Source organism: Cucurbita maxima, unplaced genomic scaffold, assembly GCF_002738345.1.
Source record: "Cucurbita maxima cultivar Rimu unplaced genomic scaffold, Cmax_1.0 Cma_Scf00015, whole genome shotgun sequence".
Taxonomy (NCBI): Eukaryota; Viridiplantae; Streptophyta; class Magnoliopsida; order Cucurbitales; family Cucurbitaceae; genus Cucurbita; species Cucurbita maxima.
This window is the reverse complement of record NW_019272031.1, coordinates 3,383,778-3,409,301: the sequence shown is the minus strand read 5'-3', so window position 1 is coordinate 3,409,301 and position 25,524 is coordinate 3,383,778. Positions and strand designations below refer to the sequence as shown.

The 25,524-nt window shown below is 37.0% G+C and overlaps 5 protein-coding genes and 2 non-coding genes across 9 annotated transcripts; 4 read left to right on the top strand and 3 right to left on the bottom strand.

Annotated features, from left to right (window-relative positions):
- Positions 1-2,528: 2,528 nt before the first annotated feature.
- On the bottom strand, positions 2,529-2,610 carry TRNAS-UGA. Its single transcript has one exon. It is a non-coding gene; the product is annotated as a tRNA-Ser (tRNA).
- Positions 2,611-2,680: 70 nt separating this feature from the next.
- On the top strand, positions 2,681-5,041 carry LOC111490170 (thylakoid lumenal 17.9 kDa protein, chloroplastic). 2 transcript variants are annotated; one of them, XM_023138685.1, is made up of 4 exons: positions 2,681-3,007; positions 3,174-3,288; positions 3,397-3,466; positions 4,595-5,041. In XM_023138685.1, exons 1-4 carry the CDS (start codon positions 2,712-2,714, stop codon positions 4,816-4,818), a joined length of 705 nt encoding a protein of 234 aa, XP_022994453.1. In that variant the 5' UTR covers positions 2,681-2,711; the 3' UTR covers positions 4,819-5,041. The 2 variants fall into 2 exon arrangements, with proteins under 2 accessions (XP_022994453.1, XP_022994452.1); XM_023138684.1 differs by having other exon boundaries at positions 4,556-5,041.
- A 787-nt stretch (positions 5,042-5,828) lies between these two features.
- Positions 5,829-8,580, top strand: LOC111490205 (protein transport protein Sec61 subunit gamma). Its single transcript, XM_023138734.1, has 3 exons — positions 5,829-6,037; positions 6,144-6,264; positions 8,333-8,580. The coding sequence occupies exons 1-2, from the start codon at positions 5,944-5,946 to the stop codon at positions 6,257-6,259; spliced, it is 210 nt and encodes a 69-aa protein (XP_022994502.1). The 5' UTR covers positions 5,829-5,943; the 3' UTR covers positions 6,260-6,264; positions 8,333-8,580.
- A 973-nt stretch (positions 8,581-9,553) lies between these two features.
- LOC111490145 lies at positions 9,554-11,263 on the bottom strand. The gene is made up of 3 exons (XM_023138653.1): positions 10,987-11,263; positions 10,797-10,889; positions 9,554-10,717 (listed from the first exon to the last, which is right to left on the bottom strand). The coding sequence occupies exons 2-3, from the start codon at positions 10,881-10,883 to the stop codon at positions 9,776-9,778; spliced, it is 1,029 nt and encodes a 342-aa protein (XP_022994421.1). The 5' UTR covers positions 10,884-10,889; positions 10,987-11,263; the 3' UTR covers positions 9,554-9,775.
- A 3,261-nt stretch (positions 11,264-14,524) lies between these two features.
- LOC111490176 (deoxycytidylate deaminase) lies at positions 14,525-17,612 on the top strand. Of its 2 annotated transcripts, XM_023138694.1 has the most exons (9): positions 14,529-14,820; positions 15,011-15,086; positions 15,318-15,357; positions 16,363-16,421; positions 16,494-16,531; positions 16,674-16,737; positions 16,955-17,008; positions 17,152-17,250; positions 17,347-17,612. In XM_023138694.1, the coding sequence occupies exons 1-9, from the start codon at positions 14,636-14,638 to the stop codon at positions 17,407-17,409; spliced, it is 678 nt and encodes a 225-aa protein (XP_022994462.1). In that variant the 5' UTR covers positions 14,529-14,635; the 3' UTR covers positions 17,410-17,612. The 2 variants fall into 2 exon arrangements, with proteins under 2 accessions (XP_022994463.1, XP_022994462.1); XM_023138695.1 differs by lacking the exon at positions 17,347-17,612 and having other exon boundaries at positions 14,525-14,820; positions 16,955-17,039.
- LOC111490129 (ubiquitin-like modifier-activating enzyme 5) lies at positions 17,554-24,434 on the bottom strand. The gene is made up of 15 exons (XM_023138633.1): positions 24,349-24,434; positions 24,119-24,257; positions 23,670-23,738; positions 23,462-23,575; positions 23,074-23,202; positions 22,745-22,813; positions 22,283-22,435; positions 22,153-22,189; positions 21,023-21,105; positions 20,677-20,751; positions 19,429-19,503; positions 18,819-18,905; positions 18,626-18,741; positions 18,295-18,341; positions 17,554-18,034 (listed from the first exon to the last, which is right to left on the bottom strand). Exons 2-15 carry the CDS (start codon positions 24,206-24,208, stop codon positions 17,901-17,903), a joined length of 1,278 nt encoding a protein of 425 aa, XP_022994401.1. The 5' UTR covers positions 24,209-24,257; positions 24,349-24,434; the 3' UTR covers positions 17,554-17,900.
- On the top strand, positions 20,563-20,685 carry LOC111490561. The gene has a single exon (XR_002719596.1). It is a non-coding gene; the product is annotated as a U6atac minor spliceosomal RNA (small nuclear RNA).
- Positions 24,435-25,524: the final 1,090 nt, after the last annotated feature.

Genomic DNA, 25,524 nt, shown 5'->3' with positions numbered 1-25,524 from the left:
AAATCTTCGTACCAATAAAGATATTGTCTCATATTTATATATTAACTCAATTAAAATATTTTATAATTGAGTCGAGATAGCAATATATAATTAATAATTTATTTTTTAAAAATAAATCCAATATCATTAGTTTACTAAAATTAGAAATATGTATGAGTTTTTACGAGCGCGAATGAAAGAGTGACACGTCATTATCGTATGATGTGATGGCTCAACCCATCATCGAAATTAGACCACAAAATAAAAAATGTAAATTCAATCCCACTAGATCAACTTTTTTTTTTTTTTTTTTTCATTTTTTCTTCAAAAGGAAATTCCAACGTTACAAATTTTGATTGGGCTATGCGGTTCCAATTCAAATATTACAAAAAGTATGTGGGCCGTTGATGGTGTCTTTATCTATTCATTTGGTGGCGCCACGTGTCACAATCCAATACGATGCTATTGTGTCACTGAGTATGTCATTGAAGACGATGACTAGTTTAAGTGGGAAAAAATATCATGATTATATTATGAAGACAGTAAGTTGTGATTCCTACATGCAGACCGATATAGTGGTGACCTTTTAACGCCCACTTGATCACGTGAGTGTCATGATGCGACTGAGAAGGACGATATATACTAAAAAGAGCGTGCATTAAAGCCAAGTTGAGGCTAAGCAAGTGTTGGAGAGGGTCGAGTAGGGTCCTAAACCATAACCTCAAAAGTCAAAGTTTTGATATGTGACTCTGAAGTTAAGTCCGTCAATATAAAAGATGAAAGGTCACCAAGTTTTATTTTTTTGGACACCCAACAAATGCTTTACGAGACTGTATGACCACTTGCTAAAATCATGTCTATTAAAAAAAAAAAAAAAAAAAAAGAGAAAATGTCTCAAAATAGACTAGGTATAGTGTCAAGTCTCTATCACCCTTGGACCTTTTAGCCTAAGCGAGCTATCTTGTGGCACATATGTTTATCACAACATGGGCGAGCGTTGCGAGACGATCGTCCCCAGCGGTTTCCTCTGAAATGGGTTTTTCAAGGACAGTGTCAGACGACACGAGTGCTCCGAAATTACGCCCCCAGCCATGTGTCGGAGGTAGTATATGCACTCGCTATTCAGTATAGAGTTTGTAAGTGGTTGTGTATGGACACAAGAGGGTTCGTGTCACGATATAACCTGGATGTCTAGGATGCCCTGGCGATATGATTGACACATGAGCTTATTCTTGATAAACATAACCAATCAAGCTATGAAGGTTGAAGCCATCTCCAGACATGGAATGACATCACGATGTGTGAGCCATATTGTTGGGAATCAAGATGATGACGAGATGAGATGCGACGTTGCTACGAGAGACTTTGGCTTAGAGCATAGGCAACGTTGAGTTGTATGACTTGTCCAAGTGTAGATGCAAGTCGGTTAAAATCGAAAACGATTGAACATACAAGCACACATAAATTAAATGAACATTTTTAACGGAGACTTATAACTTTCCATCCCATTTATATTTCCTTTTTTTAGCAAAATATTAGGATTAAATAATTTATTATTTTCCACACATTATTATTAATCTTTATCTTATCTTTGTTTCGAATAAATTCAAATCCAATAAAAAAAAAAATGAGTGTAAAGAAGAAAATTATGGGTAATATAGACTTATATTTGATAGGACATATGCAAAGATTATTAAAATTGTCGAATACCTGTCATGAATTAAGAAATGGCCCAATAACGGGTCGACAAGTGTCCTCTACTTTATGAGAACATAAATTTTGGAGCATTTTTATTATAAGCTCAAATTATGACAACCGAGCTTAGAATTGATGTGGCATATAATAAAATAAATATTCACACACAAAAAAAGCATATAATTATTTGAAAATGCCAAAATGGGTTAGCTTAGAATGTACGAAGATCTTTATCATACATTTTATTTTCAAAATAATCAATATCAAATAATACCTTTTCAATTTAATTTATATTATTTAATAAATAAATAAATAAATTATTATTTAATTTAAATATCTTGAAAGTAGAGATGTCTATTTAACCGGTAGAGACAAGCTCTATTCAAGCCAAAATAAGGAATGAAATAGGAAGAAATTATTCCTCGTTCTCAACCCTGCCTCGCTCATGTGTATGTATGTATGTATGTATGTATGTATATATATATATGTATATATGTGAATTGGCCCTAAAAGACGTTCTGCGCTATCTTAAGAAAGGCGAAAAACTTCTATTTTGAGATCGTTACGCAACCCATCGTGGATCACTTTCTCACTTCTTTAGTAAGATCAGTGTGAAATTCTACCCTATTTGGTTTTTTGATTCTGAGACGAACTCCACTGCATCTTTCTCATGCTGTTTCTCCTTCTCAAAACTATCTTCAAGTGATGAGACAATGGAATTCCTCACGATGAGAGGGACGACCTTGAAAGAACGATGAATTCCTCCTTATGGTATCGTATTCATTCTCGCATTCACGCCTTTGTTATATGTTCTAATGAAATTTTCTTTCGTAGGCTAAAAAATGGTCAAATATCGTCGGCAGCAGGATTCGAACCTGCGGAAGCAAAGCCCAACAGGTTTCAAGTCTGTCTCCTTAACCACTCGAACATATCGACAATTCATTTAACTTTAAATTTAAATTTAAAAGTTTATTTTATTTTTAGCTTATCTCAATTACGTGGATAGGCGGCAATGCGATTGAGGAACAGAACGAAACATGAGTTCGCTCCATTTTCGCCCCGCCCTGGTTTCGCCATGGAAGAAGAACAACAACAACAACCAGTTCCTCTCAGCCGTCCTCAATCGAACCTCTCCTCCTTCCATGGCGGCTCTTCCAAATCCAAACCACAAACCAATTTTCATCTCTCATCTCCTTTCTTTCGCCCTCTCAATAACCCTTACGTCGCCATTTCCTTCCCTCGCAATCCCTTCCTTCAACTCCCTCTCCTCTCCCCTTTCTCCCACCACTCCCTTTTCTCAATCCAAGGACTTCCCAATCGGACTTGAAAACGGGTACGCTCTCAATTCTTCTCGTTAATCTCTGCATTTCTTCTGTAATTTCTCTTGATTGTCTCGCTCACAGCATGTACTGTCGCTAATTTCTTTCTGCCCTAATTTTGCATTCGTTTTCTTAACTGAATCATTGATAATTTAGCTAAATGTTTTCTTGATATTGCAGGAAGATTAGACCCTGTCCTTCAATCAATCCGTCGTGTGTTTCTACAAACCCCAAATCGTCATCGTTTGCTTTCCCTTTAAGCATTCCTGAGAGTTTTACTGGGAATCCGATTCAGGTTTTAGTTCTCTTAAAGCTGTGTATCACTTGCTTGAATGTTGTTTTACGTTAGTGGCTTCTTATAGTGTTGTCTTTCATGATTCTGCTCTACTTCGTTTATTTGCAGAAGCTGCAGGAAGTGATCCTTGAAACGCAGAGGAATGCAAAGATTCAGATGGTGGAAGATACCCCATATGGTAATTGAACTGAAATTATCAATAGTTTATTTGAAATTTACATTACAAATTGATATACCTCCCTATGTTCTAATTGAACTGCTGAGATAGAGATGAGAATGGACTCTGTTTATTAGTGAGCCAACTCATCTGGCTTATTCTTTTGAATTTCGTAGTGTTTTGACATAGTGACAGAAGTGAATCCTTGTTTTGATCCTGAAACACTTCAAAACGTAGTTAATAGGTCCTTAAACTTTCAAGGTGACATCTCATAAGTTTCTAAACGGTAAAAAGTGTCTAATGAATGGAACGGTTCACATTTTAAGTTTGTGTTTACACTTTGAAAGTCTTGAAAATCATGTACATTTGGCACAAAAGCAAAAGTTTGTTTGTTACCTATTAAATACAAAATCACTTTTAGTTCATAAGTGTGAGATCCCACCTCGGTTGGAGAGGGAAATGAAACATTCCTTATAAGAGTGTGGAAACCTCTTCCTAGTAGACGCGTTTGAAAACTGTGAAGTTGACGGCAATGTGTAATGGGTCATAGCAGACAATATTTGCTAGCAGTAGGCTTGAGATGTTACAAATGGTATTAGAGCCAAACACTGGGAGGTGTACCAGCGAGGACGCTGGGTCCCAAGGGGGTGGATTTTGAGATTCCACATTGGTTGGAGAGGAGAACGAAACATTTTTTATAAGGGTGTGGAAACCTCTCCCTAGCAGACGTGCTTTAAAACCGTGAGGTTGATGATGATACGTAACAGGTCAAAGCGGATAATATCTGCTGGCGGTGGGTTTGGGTTGTTACAATAAGCCTATTAGATGTTTTTGTAGTTCAAGAACTTATTAGACATAAAGTTCGTACAATTTTACTTGAATCCCATGTGACGTCACTTCCTCTCGTGTATATCTCATGTTAATATCTCGAGCCTAACGCATAAGATAGAGTTCCTTACCTATTAAGCTCACAAGCCTATTAGATATTTGTGTAGTTCAAGAACTTATTAGAAGACATAAATTTCGTACAATTTAGCTTGAATCCCATGGGATGTCACTTCCTCTCGTATAGATCTCATGTTAATATCTCGAGCGTAACGCATAAGATAGAGATCCTTATACAAGAACATGCATTCATGATTATCACAGGCCAGTACATGGAAGCTGAGGTTGATGGGAACTTTGGGCGAGATGTGATTGAGTTTTTGGTGAGAGGAGATGTGGCTGCTTACAGGATAATGGCAGCAAAAGTGACTTATGTGTATCCTTTCACAACTGCTTTAGGGGACTCCAAAGGACAGGAAGAACGAATGAAGAAGATCATAGAAGAGTTGGATTGGTATTCTCCAACCTTTGAATCTATGGTTGACTAATCCAAATCCTGTTTGTTTCTTCTATATTCTTTGTTTTCTTCCCATTCCTTTGTAGTCACTACACTTGATGAGCTCATATGTATGATGAGCTCGAGTTCAGCTCGGTTCCATTGGTTAAGACATCTTCCAAAAGTTGTATTACTATTTTTGACATTTGACTAATGTTTCAAAACTACCCTTGAAGTGAAAATACACGTCTGAATGTCAGGTTTTTCAAACTGAATTCAGACGAGCATTCTAGTCACTATCTGTGTCCCGCTTTTGCTTGTTAGGTAACGTCATCGATCTCACAGTTTTAAAACGCATCTACTAGGGAGAGGTTTTCACACCCTTATAAGAAATCCCCCATGTCCCTCCCCAATTGACTTCGTTCCCCTCTCCAACCAATGTGAGATTTTACAATCCATCCCATTGGAGCCAGCGTCTTCGCTAGCACATCATCCGATGTCTGGCTTTGAAACCATTCGTATAAAACCCAACCCAAGCCCACTACTAATAAATATTGTTCGTTCTGGTCCGTTACGTATTGTTATAGGCTCACAGTTTTAAACCATGTATATTAGGTTAAGGTTTCCACACCCTTAATAAGAGAGTAGAAGTAGGAGTGGTTAAAAAAATTATTATTTATGGTACTTAGACCTTTTACAAAAAAAATTAAATGTAAATTTTTTTTTATTTAATGATTTTGACTTTATAACTTATATAACTATTAAAGTTCTAATTATAGAAATTTCATTAAATTTGAATAATAATTTTCACATTAAGAAGTAAATCAGTATAAATTTAAAGTCTAAACATTAATTCCATGACCGTTGACCATAGGTGATTTTTATTTTATATATATAATTTTTTTTTTTTTTTTTGTTATTTCATCTTAATCTTTCGTATCATTATTTACCATACTTTAGCCCCAAAGAAGCCCACCGTAGCCGATGATTCAAGGGTATTTCCGGGAATTCAAATATTGTGACAGTCTATCAAATTTGACCCAATGAATCCCTAATCTCGCAGCGCGAGCCTCAAAGTATTTAATCCTCCACGCGGCCATAACCCCATCAAACGCGAAACCAAATTTCGGTGAACATTTCGATTAATCTGTTGACGTTCCCTTCGCAACAAGGAGTAATGGATGCCGTAGATTCTGTCGTTGATCCTCTCAGAGAGTTCGCCAAGGACAGCGTTCGTCTCGTTAAGAGATGTCACAAACCCGATCGAAAAGGTATGTTTCTTTCTTTGATATTGTATTGCATGGATCTGATTTAATCGATGTCATAGATTTTGTTTTTTTGTTTCAATTTTACTTATTCAACGTTGTGGTGGTGTAGAATTCACCAAGGTTGCCGTTCGTACCGCCATCGGTTTCGTTGTGATGGGATTCGTAGGCTTCTTTGTGAAGCTAATCTTTATTCCGATCAACAACATCATCGTCGGATCTGGTTAGATTAAGTATGCATCCAATTTAATAGATCTATATTTTTCCGTTTTCAATCTCGCTTCTATTTGTTCTTCATTGTGTTCGGACTCTTGATGTTTTTTGCTATTATTGGACGGATCGGCGAAAGAAGGTTGCTTCGTGAAATTTTTGGTTGTTGAGCGTTACGATGAGATTATTCCTTCTTAAATTTTTGTTCGAACCTCGCGCATGCAATGTTTATTGATTCTTATGACATATATTCGTGCATGACGGATCCAAACGATTGAAGATCGTACGACCGGCATTGATGCCTTTTATATCATATTGCTCCTAATGTTCAAGACGTTTTAGCTCTGGATTTATGTTTGTTTCCCCTTCTTAGATTACTTTGGTTGCCATTGAGAATCGCTAGGAAATTTATAGAAGCAGCATTCTGTTAGCTAACTCCTACGCTTCTATCCGTGTTGGAATGAATCTTTCTTAGTACCGTTCTTCAGATGATGTGATTTCAATGTTTTAAATCTAGTTTGTAGTTCCCCTATCTTCTTTGTATATTAAACTATTGATTTTGTAATTTTCTAAATTTCCTTAGTAGTTTGCTTCTTTTCTTACCTTCAACTTCTTTGGAACTTTATGAACATAATAATAAGCGTATTGTTTGACATGGTTCTCGGAGAAACTTTGAAAAGGAATTATGTACTGGATAGCGGTGAGGTATCCATATTTTGAACCGGTTGTGGATGTTAACATTTCTTCTACTATCCCATCTCACTGCGTGCATACACATTCATTCTTACGCATTTGAAAACATTTGTTTATTAGAGGTGACAGTAGGCAAGCCAATATGGAAGGAGACCAATTGCCCTTCCTAGTTTGTGTTAAAAGATTATATGTAAAGAACGTTAGGATGTAAAAATTTGCCCCTCTTAAGTTTCTAGTTCCGCCCATGAGAGCTGTACCATTTTTTTCCAACTTTATTTCCTCTCTCATTCACCCCTTTATTCTTCTTTTCATTTTTTACTCGTTCTTCATCTTCCACTGAAAGAATGAACAAGGTTTTTACTGTTTCTAGATACCTTCTGTAGCAACACTACCATAACCTATATTGGGTCATCATTTGGGAAAACATGTCGCTAGAATCTAGCCATTCTATTGGTGTAGTTAGTTTTTGAATGTTGGAGGTATGTTGGATCAAAACGACGTGGAGATGGAAAGTGGTGGAGGCTATAAGTGTAAGATATTGAAGCAGGGAGTATCTGTTAAAAGTAGTGTTTAGTTTGCTAACAAACACCGAAACCAAAAGGTTGGAAGTGAGAAACTCTGGAAGTAGTGTGCAGGTATTGGAAGCCTGTGTTTGGAATTACAAAACTGAAGGATTTAGTGGTAGTTATGTGAGAAAGAGATCAATATTAGTATACTATGCATTAAAATGAACAACCTTGGATTGATCTAGTTGTCTATATGAGTCATGTATCTAAGTCGACTTAGAGAGGAAAGATTTTAAGCGATGGTGACCACCTACCTAGAATTGAATATCCTACGAGTTACCTTGGTAACTAAATGTAGTGGGCTTAGACAGGAAAAAAGAATAGTCAAGGTGTGCCCAAGCTTGCTGACCCAGAGACCTGCTCCTACAGACTCTTGCTTGCTCAAATGCTCCCTTCAACGAGTAAATAGTTTCTTTAAAAAAGATCGAGTTAGCGAGTGTTCCTTCTGGAAATTAAGAACCTCTCTTTTTACTTAAAGCACTTCTTTTTAGTCCGTAGTGATAATTGTAAAGGTGTAGCTTGCATGTTTACTGCATTATTTTGGGACCTTCAATTCCTCTTAATTTGTTCAAGTTGTGAATTGTTGATTGATGTTCCTCACATTAGATCTGCTTGTCTTCCCTCCTTCAGCATCAATCATGAAAATTTGTTTTGGTGTTCTTATATACCTTCAAGGATAGTGTTTTTGTTTAATACTACAACAACCCCATCATTTCTTGTTCCCTTTCAGCCCCTGCATCCGATTCAATAAGTCAAATCGTGTTGAATGTTATCAAAAGCTTATGTCGTCGGTTAATTAGACCCTAATTTTGCTTTGCCAATGGATTTTCAGGTCACGATGAAGTACGTAGGTGATGGCGTCTAGCGGCTGGCAGTCACGGTTTAGTACAATCTGTGTTCACTGAGGAATACTTAGCATTTAGCTTTCCGTTCGAACTTTAAATCTGCGTAAATTTGAGTAAACCTCAGGATATGTGGAAACTTTTCTTTTCATATTAAAGAGCTTTATTTATATCTCAATGTTATAACATGTTCTGTTTTCTCTACTTCGGTATAAAATTTCTAAACAGTACTTTGCCATTGGCAGAAATCTTCCAACAATTTAATGGTGGTGTGGATAAAAAATTTATGCATATCGATATGCAGAAAAGTAGTGTTCTTTACAATATCATCATTGTGGTTCAGGACGAACATTATCATTTTGGTTCAGAATTCTCGTCCTGATTACAAGCTTGATATTCATCGCAATCCAAATGCAAGCATTCCCCTTTTGCACTACCATCCTATTGAAATATTGAAATACTAGAATCATTTCTCAACTATCGACATGTAAAAATTTGAAACTCGTCTCGATCATCATCCAAACAACTTGTAGCGGAGGGTCCGTTGTCTATCTTGATATGTTAGCATGATGGAGGGGCTGATCCATTAGCAATTGATATACTTGTTATTTGAGAAGTTGCTCTTTTGAGTTGTGAGATCCCATATCGGTCGGTTGGAGTTTCTTTTGAATTGTAAGATCCCACATTGGTTGGAGTTCCTTTTGACTTGTGAGATCTCATATTGGTTCGGTTGGAGTTCCTTTGGAGTTGTAAGATCCCACATTGGTTGGAGTTCCTTTTGAGTTGTAAGATCTCACATTGGTTGGAGTTCCTTTTGAGTTGTAAGATCCCACATTGGTTGGAGTTCTTTTTGAGTTGTGAGATCCCATATCAGTGAAGTTCTTTTTGAGTTGTGAGATTCCACATCGTTGGAGAGGGTCTTTTTGAGTTGTGAGATCTCACGTCGGTTGTAGAGGAGAACAAAGCATTCATTATAAGGGTGTGTGGAAATCTCTCCCTACTATGTTTTAAAATCTTGAGAGGAAGTCTAGAAAGGAAAGTTTAAAAATGACAATATATGTTTATGACGGGTTTGACTATTACAATGGTATCAGAGCCAGACATTGGGCGGTGCACCATCAAGGACGAGTGAGATCCCATATCAGTTGGAGAGTAGAACGAAGCACTCCATATAAGGGTGTATGGAAACCTCTCCCTAATAGACCAATTTCAAAACTATGAGACTGACAGTAATATAATAACTAGCTCGATTTAGCTTTGCTAGCCCTTCCAACTCTGATTGTCGCCATCACGATGCTTCAGTTACAAGAATCCGTTCAAACTTATGTAGTATATATATTAAGGAAATTTCAATCGGTAACAATTGAGAGATGCTACATAGCATAAAATGGATATTACAATGAAGCCGAAACACATGACAAACAAACTATGGATCATTCAGCTGCTTGGGACGATGCCATTGTAGTATCAAACGATGTCTTCCTGATCAAAAGACAAATGATCCTAGAAGGATTTGCATGTGTATTATCAAGACTGCACAACACAAAGTCAGGCCTATGTAGAAGAGGATTCAAACGTTCCCCACCAACAACAAAAGCAGTCGCGTCGAGAAGGACGTGCCACGAGTTCCGATGAGCCTCCGACACCCAATGCAACGAGTATCGAGTCCCGTTTACATCAGCTGGATAAGAAAACAACCCTTTTGGACTATGCTTACACTTCCTTCTAAAGTACTGACTAAGTTGAGATCCTTTAATCCTCAAATCCAACCAACTCTCCGGTGCTTCTATCACTTTAGACTCCTTGAAACTTGCAAACTCTTTAATACAATCTCCTTCATCTCTTATCACTGTCATGTAGTAATTCCCTCTGAAAAAAGGGTAAGCTTCTCCTACAAGCATCATGGCTAGCCTATAGCTTGGTATGAACAGAACAAGATACTCTTCATCAGGCAGTCCACAATGCTTCAAAACTTTGTTTTGAGCTTGAATTTCAGGAATTGATATGAAACTCCCTGGAAATGAACATTTCATGGTGAGAATATCTAGCAATCTTGATGGCTCCAATGGGGTTCCTTCCAAGTTCGGGAGGTTGCTTCCGAACGACGGTGTCGAAGGCTCTCTCGGGATGTTTCTTGGCGACTTTCGCCAATCATCCGACGTGGTTTGATCGGTTGAGTCCTCGTTGATGCAAAGGCAAGAAAGATCTATCTTTTCTCCATCTAGTTGTGCATATTGTGGATACTTGGCTAATACATATTGTTCTACATATTGCCTTTCTGCTGGTGTTATAGGACCTGACCATCTTAGATCAAGGCCAGTGATGGTGGAAATCGCCTCTGCTATGATATGAGGAGGTATCATAGTAAGAGCTTTCTGTATCAAACACAAAATTCAGGCAAATTAAAGCAAGAAACATGAGAAATGTTCTTAAGAGTTCATCATGAAGATTTACCTTGACTCCCATACTACTTGGCCTGAAAACATCTGTAGATGCCTTGATTTCAGTGGCATTGGTTGATTCTTGTGTTTGACCTTCCATCAAGGCCTAATTCATTGAAAACAAGAAAACCCATCAGCCATTTGAGTCAAAAGAGAGAGAAAAAGAGAGGAGAGGGAGAGAGGATGAACCTAGAAATCTATACCTGAGATCCAATTAGCAAACGAAATTCTTCTCCAATGTTCTTGTTCAATCTTCAAATTTGTTTCTTACAAGGTTTATGATCATCTGTTTAGAAGAACACTCTCATAAAGGCTATTGCTTGATCTTAAAAAGCTAGCTTTTGCTTGCAGCAGAGGAGCAGAGGAGCATACCATCTATATGAAATGATGGCAGATTTGATAGCAGAGATGATGGAGGAAAAGGGAGAAATGGGTAGCAATTAAGAAGTCAAATTGAGAAAGACTTGTTGTTCATGTATAATTGGCTTCTAAATAAACTAATAAAGGCCACTAGGAAGAACATAAACAATATATATTTGTTAGAGTTGAGAAGACTTGGCCAAACGAAAGATCGTTGGTTAAATTCTGTGAGATCCCACATTGGTTGGCGAGGAGAACGAAGTATTTTTTATAAGAATGTGGAAACCTCTCCCTGACATACGAGAGAAACCCCAAGAGGTTGTCCAAAGAGGGCAATATCTGCTAGTGGTGGGTTTGAGTTGTTACAAATGGTATCAGAGCCCAACACCGGGCGATATGCCAGCGAGGAGGCTGAGCCTCAAAAGGGGTGGACACGAGACGGTGTGCCAACAAGGATGTTGGACCCTGAAGGGGAGTGGGTTGGTAGGTCCCACATCAGTTGGAAAGGAGAACAAAGTATACTTTATAAGATGTGGAAACCTCTTCCTGGCATACACTTCAAAAAACCGAGGGAATCCTAAAAGGTTGTCCATAGAAGACAATATTTGCTAGAGGTGGGCTTGAACTATTACAAATGGTATCAGAGTCAAACACAGGGCGATATGCCAGTGAGGAGGCTGAGCCTCAAAGGGAGTGGACACGAAGTAGTGTACCAACAAGGACGCTAGGCCTTGAAGGGGGGTGGAGGTCCCACATCGATTGGAGAAGGGAATGAGTGCTAACGAGAACTCTGAGCTCGAAAAGGGGGTGGATTGTGAGATCCCACATCGGTTGCCTTGAAAGGGGGTGGGTTTTGGGAGGTCCCACATCGATTGGAGAAGGGAATGAGTGCTAGCGAGGACTCTGAGCTCGAAAAGGGGGTGGATTGTGAGATCCCACATCGGTTGAAGAGAAGAACGAAACATTTTTTATAAGGGTGTGAAAATCTCTCCCTATCAGACGCGTTTAAAAAATATTGAGAAGAAGTTTGAAAGGAAAAGCTTAAAGAGAACAATATCGGTTAGCAATGAGCAACCATCCTATGACGTGCGGAAGAAGCATTGACGTCAGTTGGGTTTTGTATGAATGTGAAGGGAAAGAATATGCCATTTATGAAATGCTCAAGCAAACATATTACAAACAGACAATCGTCATATGATAATATTAAAATCTGTCTTAAAAGCTTTTACTACGCCAATTTGACATTAAATAATAGACATTATTTCATTGAAGACTTGGTCTTCGACAAAGACCTGCATTTCCATTTCAAAAGAAAAAGCTCACTTTTAATGTTAGTGATGTTCTATTTTAATTGTTTTTGTCCCTTTCGAGTCACCTTTCAACCACTTCTTTGTTATTAAATCTTTGTGTGACATCCCACGTCGGTTGGAAAAGAGAACGAATTATTCCTTATAAGAGTGTAAAAACTTCTTCCTAACATACATATTTTAAAACCGTGAGGCTGATAGCAATACGTAATGGGCTAAAGCGGACAATATCTGGTGGACTTGAGCTGTTACAGTTGGTATCAAAGCTAGTCACTAAGTAGTGTGCCAGCGATGACGTTGACCCCCAAGGGGAGTGGATTGTGAGATCACCATTGGTTGGTAAGGGGAACGAAGCATTTCTTATATGGGTGTGGAAACCTCTCCCTACTAGACACATTTAAAATGGTGAGACTAATGGCGATACGTAACGGGTTAAAGCAGAAAATATCTACTAGGTTAGGCTTGGACAATCCAAGCAATGGACGGTGTGCCATCGAGGACATTGGACTCCCAAAGAGGATGGATTGTGAAATCTCACACCAGTTAAAGAGGGGAACGAAGCATTTCTTACAAGGGTGTGGAAACTTTTCCCTAACAAACATGTTTTAAAATCGTGAGCCTAACGGTAATACATAATGGGCTAAAGTATACAATATCTACTAGCAGTAGGCTTAAGCAAGCCAAGCATAGGGTGATGTACCAACAAAGATGCTGGACCCCCAAGGGGGTGGATAGTAAGATCACAAATTCGTTGGAGAGGAGAACGAAGTCTTTCTTATAAGGGTGTGGAAACCTCTCCATAGTAGACGCGTTTTAAAACCATGAAACTGACGACCATACGTAACAAGCTGAAACAGATAATACCTATCATCGATGGGTTTGGACCGTTACTCTTTTGTTTTGGTACTTTCCACGAAGCTCCCCTTGAAAATGACCATTAAAGGCATCCCTACCTAACCTGAAAGTGTTTAACACGTACATATGCAAATACATTCATCAGCTCATAGATTCAGTGTAGATTGTGAACAATTTAAAAGGGGGTGTGCCCAATCTTTATATTTCCCCCTTGAAAATGATATTTATCACAGAATTACAAGTGTAAAGCTTTTGGTTGATTTTGCCTTTCTTTAACCCTCTTCCTCAGCCTACCACCTCCCTAACCGGCCTCGTGTCCACCCCTTTTCGGGGCTCAACTTCCTCGATGGCATATTGCTCGCTCGGTGTCTAACTCTATACTATTTGTAACAGCTCAAACCTACTGTTGGGTGTCCACGCTACCACTTGTTTCCTTTCTCCATTCGATGTGGAACCCCCCAATCTTCACCTCCTTTCAGGGTCCAGCGTATTTGTTGGCATATCGCCTCGTGTCCACCCTTTTCGAGGCTCAGCGAGGCTCAGCCTCCTCGCTGGCACATCGCCTAATGTCTAGCTCTGATACCATTTGTAACAACTCAAGTCCACTGCTAGTAGATATTGTCCACGTTTGCCCATTACGTATCGCTGTTAGCCTCACAATTTTAAAACCCGTCTAATAGGGAGAAGTTCTACACCCTTGTAAGGAATGTTTCGTTCCCCTCCAACTAATGTGGGATCTCACAATCCACTCTCCCCCTAGGCCCAGCGTTGTTGCTGGCACACCGCCCAGTGTCTTAGCTCTGATATCATTCCAATATACAATATTTGTTAGCAGTGGACTTGGGTTGTTATCCCTCGACTCACTACATGTTAGAAACCATGTAAGGACTCACGGATTTCGACAATAATATGATATTGTCCACTTTGAGCATAAATATGATATATCCACTTTGAACATAAACTTTCATGACTTTACTTTTTACTTCTCCAAAAGGCCTCGTACCAATGAAGATGTCTTCCTTAATAAGTTGATGTGAGACTCCTCGACACAAAATCCAAAACACCCGGGGATTCATAATAGGATGAATTGGATGCCTAAAAAAAAATTGTGGTGAGTGGGATTTGAACACACACCCTTTTGGACCAGAACTTTAATCTAGTGCCTTAGACCAACTAGGCCATCTCCACTTCTGATAAAATTTGATCACAGAATAAAAAACCAGCAAGTTAGGCGTTTTCTTCTCCTGAATTTCCCGCCTTTTTTTGGGAGCGAAACTCACAGCAGAATACCAGTCGCATTGCGGTGCTACCGATCCAGTCTTTTCGGACCATGAATTCTCGCGAGCTTGCCCTCGTCTCCACAGCCGCCGTTGTCGGTGCCGTCGCTTCGGCTATTGCTTGCCGCTTCTTCTTTAATCCTAAAAAGCACCGATCTCAGATCGATTTGTCGAGAAATGATGCTCCCTTGAACAATGGGCACTCACAGTGTCCTTTCAATCCCTCCAAACGCAATGGGTCAGAACATTTATGATGCGTTTGCGTTCATGTTTTTGCATATCTCTGCTTTTGTGCCATCGATTAAGCCCACTAACATTGTTAGGGTTTGTAGTCTTCAGGATTTTATTTATTTCTATTCCTAAATCATAAATTATAGTCCATTGTTAGGGTTTATAGTCTTTTTTAGAATTGTGTGAACTATTTGCAGGTATTTATCATGGGATGACTATTTCATGGCCATTGCATTCCTGTCGGCGGAAAGATCGAAGGATCCCAATCGGCAGGTGATTTCATGTTCTGGGATTTTCGTATCTGTTTCTGAAATGGTGTTTATGTTAGAGAAAAACGATGGCATCAATGATTTTCATATCCAAATTGCTCTGTTTAAGTGTGTTATGCCATTAGTCTTTCTACATGGTTGAATGCTCTGAGGGTTCTTTTTGTGTCAATCAAAACTTGTGGCCCCTTATTTGTTCGTGTTGTTCTATGTTTGAATCTGTGCTTCTATGGTGTAGGTTGGTGCATGCCTGGTTAGTCAAAATGGTGTAATTCTTGGTAAGTTTGCTTCATGGTTCATACGCCTAGTTTTGTTGGTTTCGTTGTTGTGATGTTAATCAATGTTTCTAACAAGTTATAGCCCATGTTCGTCATTGTGAGCTTCAGTAAATACTTTTAATTGTTCTTCTGCATGAAATGAGATCAAATTTTCTTTTTCTTCTTGTCTCACGAAGGCACATTGATTGAATATGTAATGCCTGTCTATTTCGAATTTGTTCTCTTCATTTCTGTATTTGTGTTGCAATAAGGTGTTCTGGAGATGAAATCTACACATTGCAATGTTATATTATAGGGATATACCCGGGTTGGATTGGGTCGGGTTGGGTTGGTTTGGATTGGAGAAATCTTTTGGACCAACACGAAATTTCGAGTTGATTTGGTTGGTGACCCGAGCAACCCGAATAGAGTCTACAACTTAATCCCAACCCAACTCCTTACCTTTTGAGTTGGGTTGGGTTGGGATATTGAGTTTTTTTGTTCTTTAATTATTAAAAAATTCTACTTGAGTGTGGAAATCTCTCACTACGGCGATATGTAATGGGCCAAAACGAACAATATATACTAGTGATGGACTTGAGCTATTACAAATGATATTAGGAGTCAGTCACCGGATGGTGTGTCAGTGAGGACGCTAGGCCTCAAGGGGGTGCATTATAAGATCCCACATCGGTTAGAGAGGGGAATGAAACATTCCTTATAAGGGTGTGGAAACCTCTCTCTAACAAACACGTTTTAAAAACCGTGAGGCTAACGGCGATATGTAATGGGCTATAGTGGACAATATCTGCTAGCGTTGGACTTGGGATGTTACATCCACAATAGATGTTACATTAATAACTAAAATCTCATAAAGCTCAAATATCAAACATTCACTAGTCACAACGCATCACTAACATAAGTTACAAACATCAAATAATATAATATGAAAGGATCATTTTTCATATTGAGTTATGCAGTTTACATAATCAAGCATTTGAAGTCAATTTTATTCATCTGTGATAGGCATAGGATATAATGGATTTCCGAGAGGATGCCCCGACGACAAGCTTCCTTGGGCAAAGGTTAGTTTCTTATGGCAAGCTGAGTTCTATACTTATTAACAAACATCTCACTACTTCTTCGTATGTGTTCAGAAATCAAAAACCGGCAATCCTTTGGAGACAAAGTATCCGTAAGTTCATGAATATGTAAGCTTTTTTGTCCAATTACATTGTCTGCTAGAAGTCAAATTTGCTGTATGAAGGTTCTGATGCTAAAATAGTTGCACTTTTTTTCAATCATTGTTCTTCTTGGCTTTAAAATCCTTTGTATAGCTATGTTTGTCACGCTGAAGTCAATGCCATCTTAAACACAAATCATGCTTCGGCTAGTGGACAGGTATTTTGCTTTCACCTGCCCTACATCTCTTTGAAACTTCTTGTCTGCTTATGAATGCTATGCTTCTCAGAGCTAAACTGACAACATTCTATTGACATTTAAATGCTCATAACTGGATAGAAAGACCTGCAAATCTGTTGTTCATTTGTTTCAGCTTTTGATGCTCTGCTGATCAAGCTCTGCTAATCAATGCTTGATCTCTGTGTAATCTTTGCAGAGGCTTTATGTGACCATGTTCCCTTGTAACGAATGTGCAAAAGTAATCATTCAGGTTGAGTATTCATCAAGACAATGGCATATAGGTTTGCCTTGAAAATGCCATTTACTCCACAAAACAACCATATTTGACCTCTGATATACACTATTGCATGCTCTTTTTTACTAAGTTGGACTTAATTGTGGGCTTTGTTGCAGTCTGGCGTCTCTGAAGTTGTTTATTTTATTGAGAAGAGGATGAACAATTCGGTTGCTTATATTGCCTCTCACAAATTGCTATCAATGGCTGGCGTAAAAGTAAGTCGTGCACTGTTACTGTTTGTCGTTCTGAACTTAGTAGCCTGTTTATCTCCCTTGCTAGTGACTGATTTGGCCTTTCAAATTGTAATGCAGGTTAGGAAACATCAACCCCTGTCAAGTCAGATCTTAATCAAGTTTGAGGAGCCTCATACATGAAAAGTATTAACCCCTTCCTTCGAGTGCCTATATTTCGATTCACGTTCTTCAAGTTCATGATTGAAAGCTTGAAACTCTTATTGATTATGGATTAAAAAAAAATACCTCCACGGATTTGGATTAGGAAGACCAAAAATGGAGACGGAACTCAAATTTTCTTTCTTTTTTGACAATATTGGAAGATGAATTGCTTGTTTTGACGAACTGTCGATACTTTCAGTGACAAGCTACTGATATTACAAGTTGAGTAGCAAAATTTAAGACAAATAAAAATGAAATCCGGATGTTTTGGTGTATAAACGTTAGCAGTCAGTAACCAGTAACTCTTTGATGTAGTCTTTTTTCCCTCTTTTGGGGGGTTGTCTGTTGAACCCCTAGAGTGCAATTGTACACTATAACTCAGACTGGATCAATCACATTCAATTTGCAGAGGGGAGCGAAATGGTGATACCAAATGATAGCGAGAGTGAGAGCTAACCATCGTTTGGAGATTAAGAATTAAGGGCCTCCAGTTGTCTCTTCAGATCTTCAAGATCATCCAAGAAAGGGGCCGTTGATTCAGTGGGAGGCGGATGCTGCTCATCTGCATTTGGAAGCTCGCGAACTAGACCTTCTGGAAGGGTATCTGCAAGGAAAAACAAATCAAGTGAATATCAAATTGAAATATTAGGCCACATTTGATAATCTTTTGGCTTTTAATTTGGAAAATTAAACCTATAAATATTACAATCAAGTATGTATGAGTTTTCCTTTATTATCTACTTTTTATTAACTCCAAGATCAATATCAAATGGAATAACCAGGTGAAACAAAGCTGATGCCTGATAACCAGGCAAAGAGAACAGAAACAAAATATGAAATAAAAATAAACGGACAAAAGATCACCTGAACTGGTTGCTCCCACGATTTCAATCTCAACATCATCAACAACACTGAAAAATCAACAGTAAATTATTAACCCAAGACACCAAAGGTTGAATCGTGATAGACACTTAAGGTAACGTTAAATCTCGAAAATAAGTATCCATAATCTGTAAAATTTTGCATCAATTCTTGATGTATTACGGTTGCGCTGACGGCAGAGATTTTATCTGTTTAAACCAGTTCCTCAATTTAAAATCTGTCACTTTTTTTAACTAGAATTCTCAACTGTATTTAATCTAAAATCGAAAAAAAAACAAATAAAAATATTTAAGAGAGGAATCAGAACTAACACCTTATATTCCATTCATTATCAGCATGCAGTGGGATTTCTTCAACGGTCAATGCTTCTGCTTCCATCTTTGCCTTAGCTGCAGCATCTCGTGCAGGTTTTGCAATAATGTATTCCTTCTGCACCACATTATTCACAATCAAAAGGAATTTAGAAACTGTGAGATTAGCTGACTTATCCAACAGTTAACAGTTACCTGTCGTTCCAGACAAGCCACATTTGAACACTGAGGGTTGGGCCTCATTTCCATGGTCGGGAAGTAGTCTTTTAGAGAATTATATCCCTGCAATGGAATATAATAAGTAAGAACAAAGGACAAGAGGGCAAAACCAAGAATAAACATACTTGATTTATCTTTTTCAGGGTGTCGACTCATTTAGAAAAATATTAAATTGGTTTCAGATTTTTCTAAGAAAATTTGACACAAGGCATTGCCATACATCATCATAAATTGTGCAGTTCGTTCCTTCAACCCTTCAACTTCTTTCATCTAGTCTTTCAAATGAAAATATTATAAACTAAATGAACTAAACGTAGAATCTTTTATTAGAGTCTTCCCACATGAAGAAGTGGAATTTCTGTTTAGAAGGGTTCCTCGACTGTTTTAGGTATTTTCCACAGCTGCATCTTAAACTCTAACATAAGCTATTTTGAGTTAGGAAATGAATCTTTTATTGTTAATTAGCTTTCTAGTTGATTAAATGGTTAGTTAATATTTGGTCAAATGAAATGCCTATTAATATGGTGTCCGTTTGGAAGCACAACTTTTTGAATGAATAAAGATAAGTGGAGTAAGTTATACGCACCAAGTAAGGAGAAACGTGTCCAAACTTTAGCAGAAACTTGAGGGTGTTTTGCACCAATAGGCCTGCAACAACTCCCTGAAAATAGTATCAAATAAGTTTTTACAATTAGAAAAGTATAACAAAAAAATGAAACCATTGATAGGAATATGAAACATTAGTTAGCGTTAGCCAATTTTGAATTATGCCATGAAAGGCTCTCAAATCATGAAATCAAAAGGAATATTTTATTTTTATCCCGTTATTTGAAAGATACCTAGTTGCACATAAGACCTAATGCTTAACTTGCTGTTGTAAAACATACTGGCGGTTAGTTTAGAAGCCTTTCTTTATAAGGAAAAAAAAAGGGAAAAAGGTAAGTTACTCAGCAAACAGCAAGCATATGATTTTGAAATGGGTTTTGGAGAGCTAATAAGAGTGGTACTTACAGTAGCATTCTTATATAATTACTGGCTGATATTTTAGAAGTAAACAATAACTATGTTCTTTCCCGAGAAAACACTTGAGATTTTAACTACTTTTCGAATTGTTGAAAAAGGCTTTTAGAATGAAGCAGAAGAAATGAAAAAATGTTTGTAAGTGCTTTTGACTCCTAAAACACATTTCGTATGCTAACAAGCGATTTACCTGTGATGGGAGTGTCTAAATACAAATACAATTCCTAAAATATACCCTGTATTTAAAATAGATGAGCCAACTTGAATGGATAATCTGGACCTAAAACGAAAATGTCACTACAAAAAGGTTTATAGTTTTCCCCACAAGGAAGTTATCGGAAGTTTTTTACATGAAGAGCATTTAAAAGATGCTTTGAAAGAAGAGCTTCTGGTTGAGGCGATTTTAAAATTACACAAGAATTTCTTGATCAAGCCCCAATTGAGGTATCATTAGCTGTTGGTTTTAGTTTGGCGCCTATTCATGCCTCATTGGAAGAAAATTTTGCACCCCCTCTTGAGGAAAAGAATAATGCCCCTTTGGCTTCTTTGGGTATTAGAGATAATAGGCCACTTCTTGCAGTTCTCTTTTAAAGATAATTATTGCACATTTCCCCCTTTGTTACTTGTTAAATGCTAAACGTGTAAACAAGTTCATTGATGATTTTAGAAAATAGTTTATTTAAAGAAACCTAGGAATTATGTGTTTCAAAGGAGAGATGATTGCATCTCCCCTGACAGAATCAGAAACAGCCTTCAGGCTTCCCTGTTAACACAAACAGATTAAGAATTATATCATGACAAGAAAAGTCCTTACCATTGTTGTAGGTAAAGATGCAGCACAAACCCCTTCTCGTTTGAGTGTTCGTTCGTCTATGCCAGATGCTACAACCTGAACCAAGGAAATAAATAAATAAACCCTTCCACCAACGAGCAATGACTTTAAAAAAAAAAAAAAAAAATTATAATACGATGATCCGGGAAGGATACAGAAAAATGAAAAACAAGAACAAATAACATATAACAAAGTACTCCATCACGGGAACCACATAAACAAAGTTGCTGCAGTTACGAAACAATAGAAATGTGGCTTATCTAGTCACTATAATAAAATTGAGAAATCTCCAAACATTCATGATCTTCATTAGAGAGAGGAGGAATACCAGAGGAGGTGCACAAGCAAAACAGGCAATTTCACCAGGAATAAGCAACTGAATATGACCAGAAACAGCATCCTCCGAAACACCTGAACAAATCTCCAATTTGTAGAATCTTAGGGATATTTGTGCAAAGTAAGAAAAACCAAAACAAATCTCCAATTTTTAAATTGATATATGTGTTAAGTATTAATTTTTTTCAGGTTAAATTATAAGTTCAATCTCTAAACTTCAAATCATATTTGATACATCCAAAACTTTCAATTTTTTCTATTTGAACCTAAAATTGTCTAATAGGGCCATAAACTTTCAAAATTTTGCGTCTAAAGGTTCCTAACCAAATCACGTCAGAAAATTCATGGACAAAATTGAAAGGTTATGTTCCTATTCAACAAAAAAAAAAAATCAATGTTATGTCAAATAGGAACAGTTTTGTGAATTTTAAAAAAAATTAATAGGTCAAAGACCTAGTAGACATAAAATTTTAAAATTGGCTAAACTTAAATTTTAAATATCTTTTTATATATTTTTCTTTTGGCATAAAATATAATTATATATAGATGAGTTTGATTTTGTTAATCTAAGAATGTGCCAGTATGCCCCATTTAGATTTGAACTAGCGAAGCTAGCATAACATATGCTTCCAAAATATCTGCTGGCTTGCCAAAAATGGTAGCAGGATGTGCTTGTTAGTTCACATTCAACACTTTGGTAATATCAATAACATTAATATAAAATAATAATGACGAGTCATAGCTTAAATTCAAATAATTTATCAATTCTTGAGATTTCCATAGTTTTCCTTGAATATCTGCCGACCGCCAACATTTAAAAAATATTCCATGAATGTTTTCATAAATTTGAGTGTTATACCTCTAAATTTCTGTCAACATCAATATACAATTCCTTGTTCTTAACCAATATATCAAACTTAAGATTTTAGGTGTTCGTCCATTTATGAGTGTTATGTAGTCAGCTGGTGAAAATATGACCAAACCAATTGCATGAGCCATATGTCCATAATTTGCTACAAGCAAAATTTACTGAAATCTATATAAATAAATGCACAAAGGGAGGACCTAGCATAAAAAAAAAATCCTAGGTGAATGATCAAAATAAGAATATTTTTTGCATACCAGATTCCATCCATATCTGATTTAGCTCATTGCAAGCCTGAATACCAAATCTTAAATATCAATGTCAAAGTAAATGTAAATAGACTTATGCATTCATATATATAACGATGTAGATACTGGAGAAACTTACCTGATTAACAGCCATCCTTGCTTCATAATTATCAACACAACTTAATACAAGATCCACTCCACTGCCTGCTTTGGCTGGGGAGAATGATTTGTTTCTCAAACTTGACATAAAAGTTTCAAAACCTTGCACGGTGGTGATATTCAGCGTATAGCTCTGTAGTAAGATGAACTGATTAGAATGAGGAACAACAAACAAAATGATCCAGATATTCTGCATAATTTAAACATTGTGAATTAAAGTGAGAATGAAGAGAAATTTAAATGTTGCAAGATATTTACTTCCTTAAAACTATTCTTTATGAAAGCATGAACACGTAACAGTGGGGAAAAACATAAAAGTTCCATTCATTATGCGTCAATTACATAGAAAATTGGTTCATATGCACAAACTATAAATGAACATCTGTGGGTGTTACTCATCAACGAAGGTGCAAATAATAGAGCATTTGTATAAAATGCTAACCTCAAGTACAACATCGGGATTGATATCTACAAGAGTCTGTACTGCAGCATCAGTTTTTGTCATACCAACCTGAGAATATTTCAGGAAAGGTAAGCTAGTGAACAAACTAGCCACTACATAGTTAACCGTGCCTTATAAGTGGGTAAACATTAAACCATCTAAAAGGAAAATTCCAGAACATTTAAGAGCATTGTAAGATGAAAATGTAAATGCACATACAGGTATTCAACCAAATTCAGGAAGAGATCAAAACTAGGAGCAAGCAATCCAATTCTTAAACCACACAAGATCCCAGGGGAGAAAGGGGGACGATGAACCGAAATGGTTACCTGCTCAGGGCGAAAGAAGAGTCTATTCATGTTGGCTAACTCCACTTTATCATAATCATATAACAACAAGCGACCTATTCCGCACCTCGTCAACATCTCAGCTGCAACACTTCCAACACCTCCAATTCCCTTTGTGTGAAGAATGAAAGAACAAAACAATTCATCATCATACATTAAACAAACAAAAAAACTGAAAGATGAATAACACATAGAGCAGCTTGTTGTTTCATTATGGATAGGAACTTGTGTTTTCAATACTTCCACAGTGAAAAATATTTCATAATATGTGAGGGAAGATACATAACTCTGTGCGCCAACTTCTAAAAATTGAAATTCTAGAGAATATTGAGCAGTAAAACAGATAAAGAAAAAGGAGATAAGTACAGACAACTATGGCAACAGAAAACTCCCGTATTCTTTCATAGTTTTCTACAATGCCCATCCTCTGAAGAGCCATAAGCCTACTGTAGGGGTTGCTATCTACCACCTCAGCACTCATGTCCTGCCACCATTTCGTTTGATGCATACGTTATCAATATAATTATTTAAAGATGATGAAAGAAAACCAAAACATGACAGAGGCATAGAACAAATACCTTGACTTTCGATCGGCGAACTGGTCCCGACTTTGAAAGATTTGTGAGACGCTCTAAATGCAATTGAAGCTGAATTGGACATAGCCGGAGAGCAATTGCATTCAGCGTTAGAAATTTCGAAAGCGGTAATCAAACACTCATTACAATTACACAATTATCGCTCCATAGTGAAAGACGCCTAAATATTCATGAAAACTCTAAGACCGAGAGAAGCAAACCATACATGCAGATTCATGCGTAAATTAAATCAAAAAGATCATTTCTCATTACAATGAGAATGCAGTCAAATATGAACTTCACAAGAACACATCAAGCAAAACAGGATCAACCTCGTACAGAAAGAATTCTACAGTCAAATGACTCGGTTTAAAAAAAAAAAAACAGCAAGAACAGAAGTATAATTGTTCAGGATCAAAAGAAATTGATTCAGAACTGAAAAGCAGAAATACCTTATCAACGGAACCTCGAAGAGACGCATCGGTTAGCGACTGCTTCAGGGATTCGAGATCGTCCTGCATCTCTTTCAATTCCACCTCCATTTCTGCTCCCTCTCGCTCTCTCTCAGAAGGATCTCCTAATTGTCTGTCTCTATACAGAAATCCAAAGTCCGAGAAGTCAACAAACTCTAAGATTTAGATGGTAGCCTCTTAGTTCCGATTCGGCAATGGATTTTCTTTACCACAATCTGCCAATCCGAAGTAATGTGTTCAAAGATTCCGGCGTGCTGCCCAGATCGGCTTCCTGTTCAGAATTGTTCCAACTTCCAGTAGTGATCAAAAGTTGGGTACTTTTGGGCTGCAGTTTAGGCCCAATAAGTAATTGGGCCTTCTGTAGATCCAATCCGTAGTAGTCTAGTGGGCTTTTTATTGGGTTTTATCCTTAAAATATTTTACAAAAATAACCCCATATGTACACATTTATTACAAAAATGGCATTGTAATAATCAATCCAACTCATAAAGTTTTTAGGTTGAGTTAGTTTGGTTGTTCGGGACGTTTATCAAATTTTTATTTTTAATAAAACTAAAATACTCATTCGTAAAACATCTATTTATTTGTTTTCAAACATCTAATTAAGACCATATATGGGAGTTAACACCTGCCAAGTGTCAAAAGGTGAAGGAAGTTGGTGACGTAATGATAGGGGAGTCGACGACCGAAACCCTAGTGAAAGGCAATCATAACTATAATAGTCATAAGGTAGAAAAAAATTTTGTCGGGTAAGTTCCGACCCACACGAAAGACGTAACAATCTGGACACTATCTCGAAGAGAGGCTCGGTGAAATAAACATGTCTATGAAGATGTGAACTACTTGTACGTAGACAAAAAGACCCTTAGTAAAAAAAAAAAATATTAGAAAATAAATAACTAAACAATATAATTATGAAATAAAATAAATATAGAATAAATAAATAAATATATTATATATATATATATATAGATATATATATGTATATAATTGTATCGCAAACAAAAATCTATTTTATATTAAAGTTAATTTTCGATCCATAACCCATAAACCAACAAAATCAATAAAATCTTTATTTCTTTGAATCCAGTCTAATTCAAATAAGTTCATAACAAACCCAAACCAATTGGGTTAATCGGATTTTTTTATTTTAAATTTAGATTATACAATTTATCCCGGTATAACACTATATTAATTTTTAAAAAAAATTAATTAATATTTGATTTTGAATCCATTTTAATCCCATGTAATATAGCCCCTAGGTTTAGACCATGGATAATATGATATGGGGTGGAATAATTTGACTAAATTTGATATTATCCAAGTTGAAGGCTGACTTTGAATTATAAGTTCAGAACCCATAATGGAAAGCCCCCACTTTTTAA

Bases quoted from the DNA above. Each gene is read 5' to 3' on its own strand.
- LOC111490170 (XM_023138684.1), top strand. From the start codon at position 2,712: ATGAGTTCGCTCCATTTTCGCCCCGCCCTGGTTTCGCCATGGAAGAAG. The intron at 3,008-3,173 runs GTACGCTCTCAA...TTGATATTGCAG, and splicing joins CCAATCGGACTTGAAAACGG to GAAGATTAGACCCTGTCCTT. The intron at 3,289-3,396 runs GTTTTAGTTCTC...GTTTATTTGCAG, and splicing joins TTACTGGGAATCCGATTCAG to AAGCTGCAGGAAGTGATCCT.
- LOC111490205 (XM_023138734.1), top strand. From the start codon at position 5,944: ATGGATGCCGTAGATTCTGTCGTTGATCCTCTCAGAGAGTTCGCCAAG. The intron at 6,038-6,143 runs GTATGTTTCTTT...GTGGTGGTGTAG, and splicing joins TCACAAACCCGATCGAAAAG to AATTCACCAAGGTTGCCGTT.
- LOC111490145 (XM_023138653.1), bottom strand. From the start codon at position 10,883: ATGGAAGGTCAAACACAAGAATCAACCAATGCCACTGAAATCAAGGCA. The intron at 10,718-10,796 runs GTAAATCTTCAT...TGTTTGATACAG, and splicing joins CAAGTAGTATGGGAGTCAAG to AAAGCTCTTACTATGATACC.
- LOC111490176 (XM_023138694.1), top strand. From the start codon at position 14,636: ATGAATTCTCGCGAGCTTGCCCTCGTCTCCACAGCCGCCGTTGTCGGT. The intron at 15,358-16,362 runs GTAAGTTTGCTT...CATCTGTGATAG, and splicing joins TCAAAATGGTGTAATTCTTG to GCATAGGATATAATGGATTT. The intron at 17,009-17,151 runs GTTGAGTATTCA...GCTTTGTTGCAG, and splicing joins GTGCAAAAGTAATCATTCAG to TCTGGCGTCTCTGAAGTTGT.
- LOC111490129 (XM_023138633.1), bottom strand. From the start codon at position 24,208: ATGGAGGTGGAATTGAAAGAGATGCAGGACGATCTCGAATCCCTGAAG. The intron at 20,752-21,022 runs GTATTCCTCCTC...TCCTTGGTTCAG, and splicing joins TTGCTTGTGCACCTCCTCTG to GTTGTAGCATCTGGCATAGA. The intron at 19,504-20,676 runs GTAAGGACTTTT...TACTATTTTCAG, and splicing joins CATCTTTACCTACAACAATG to GGAGTTGTTGCAGGCCTATT.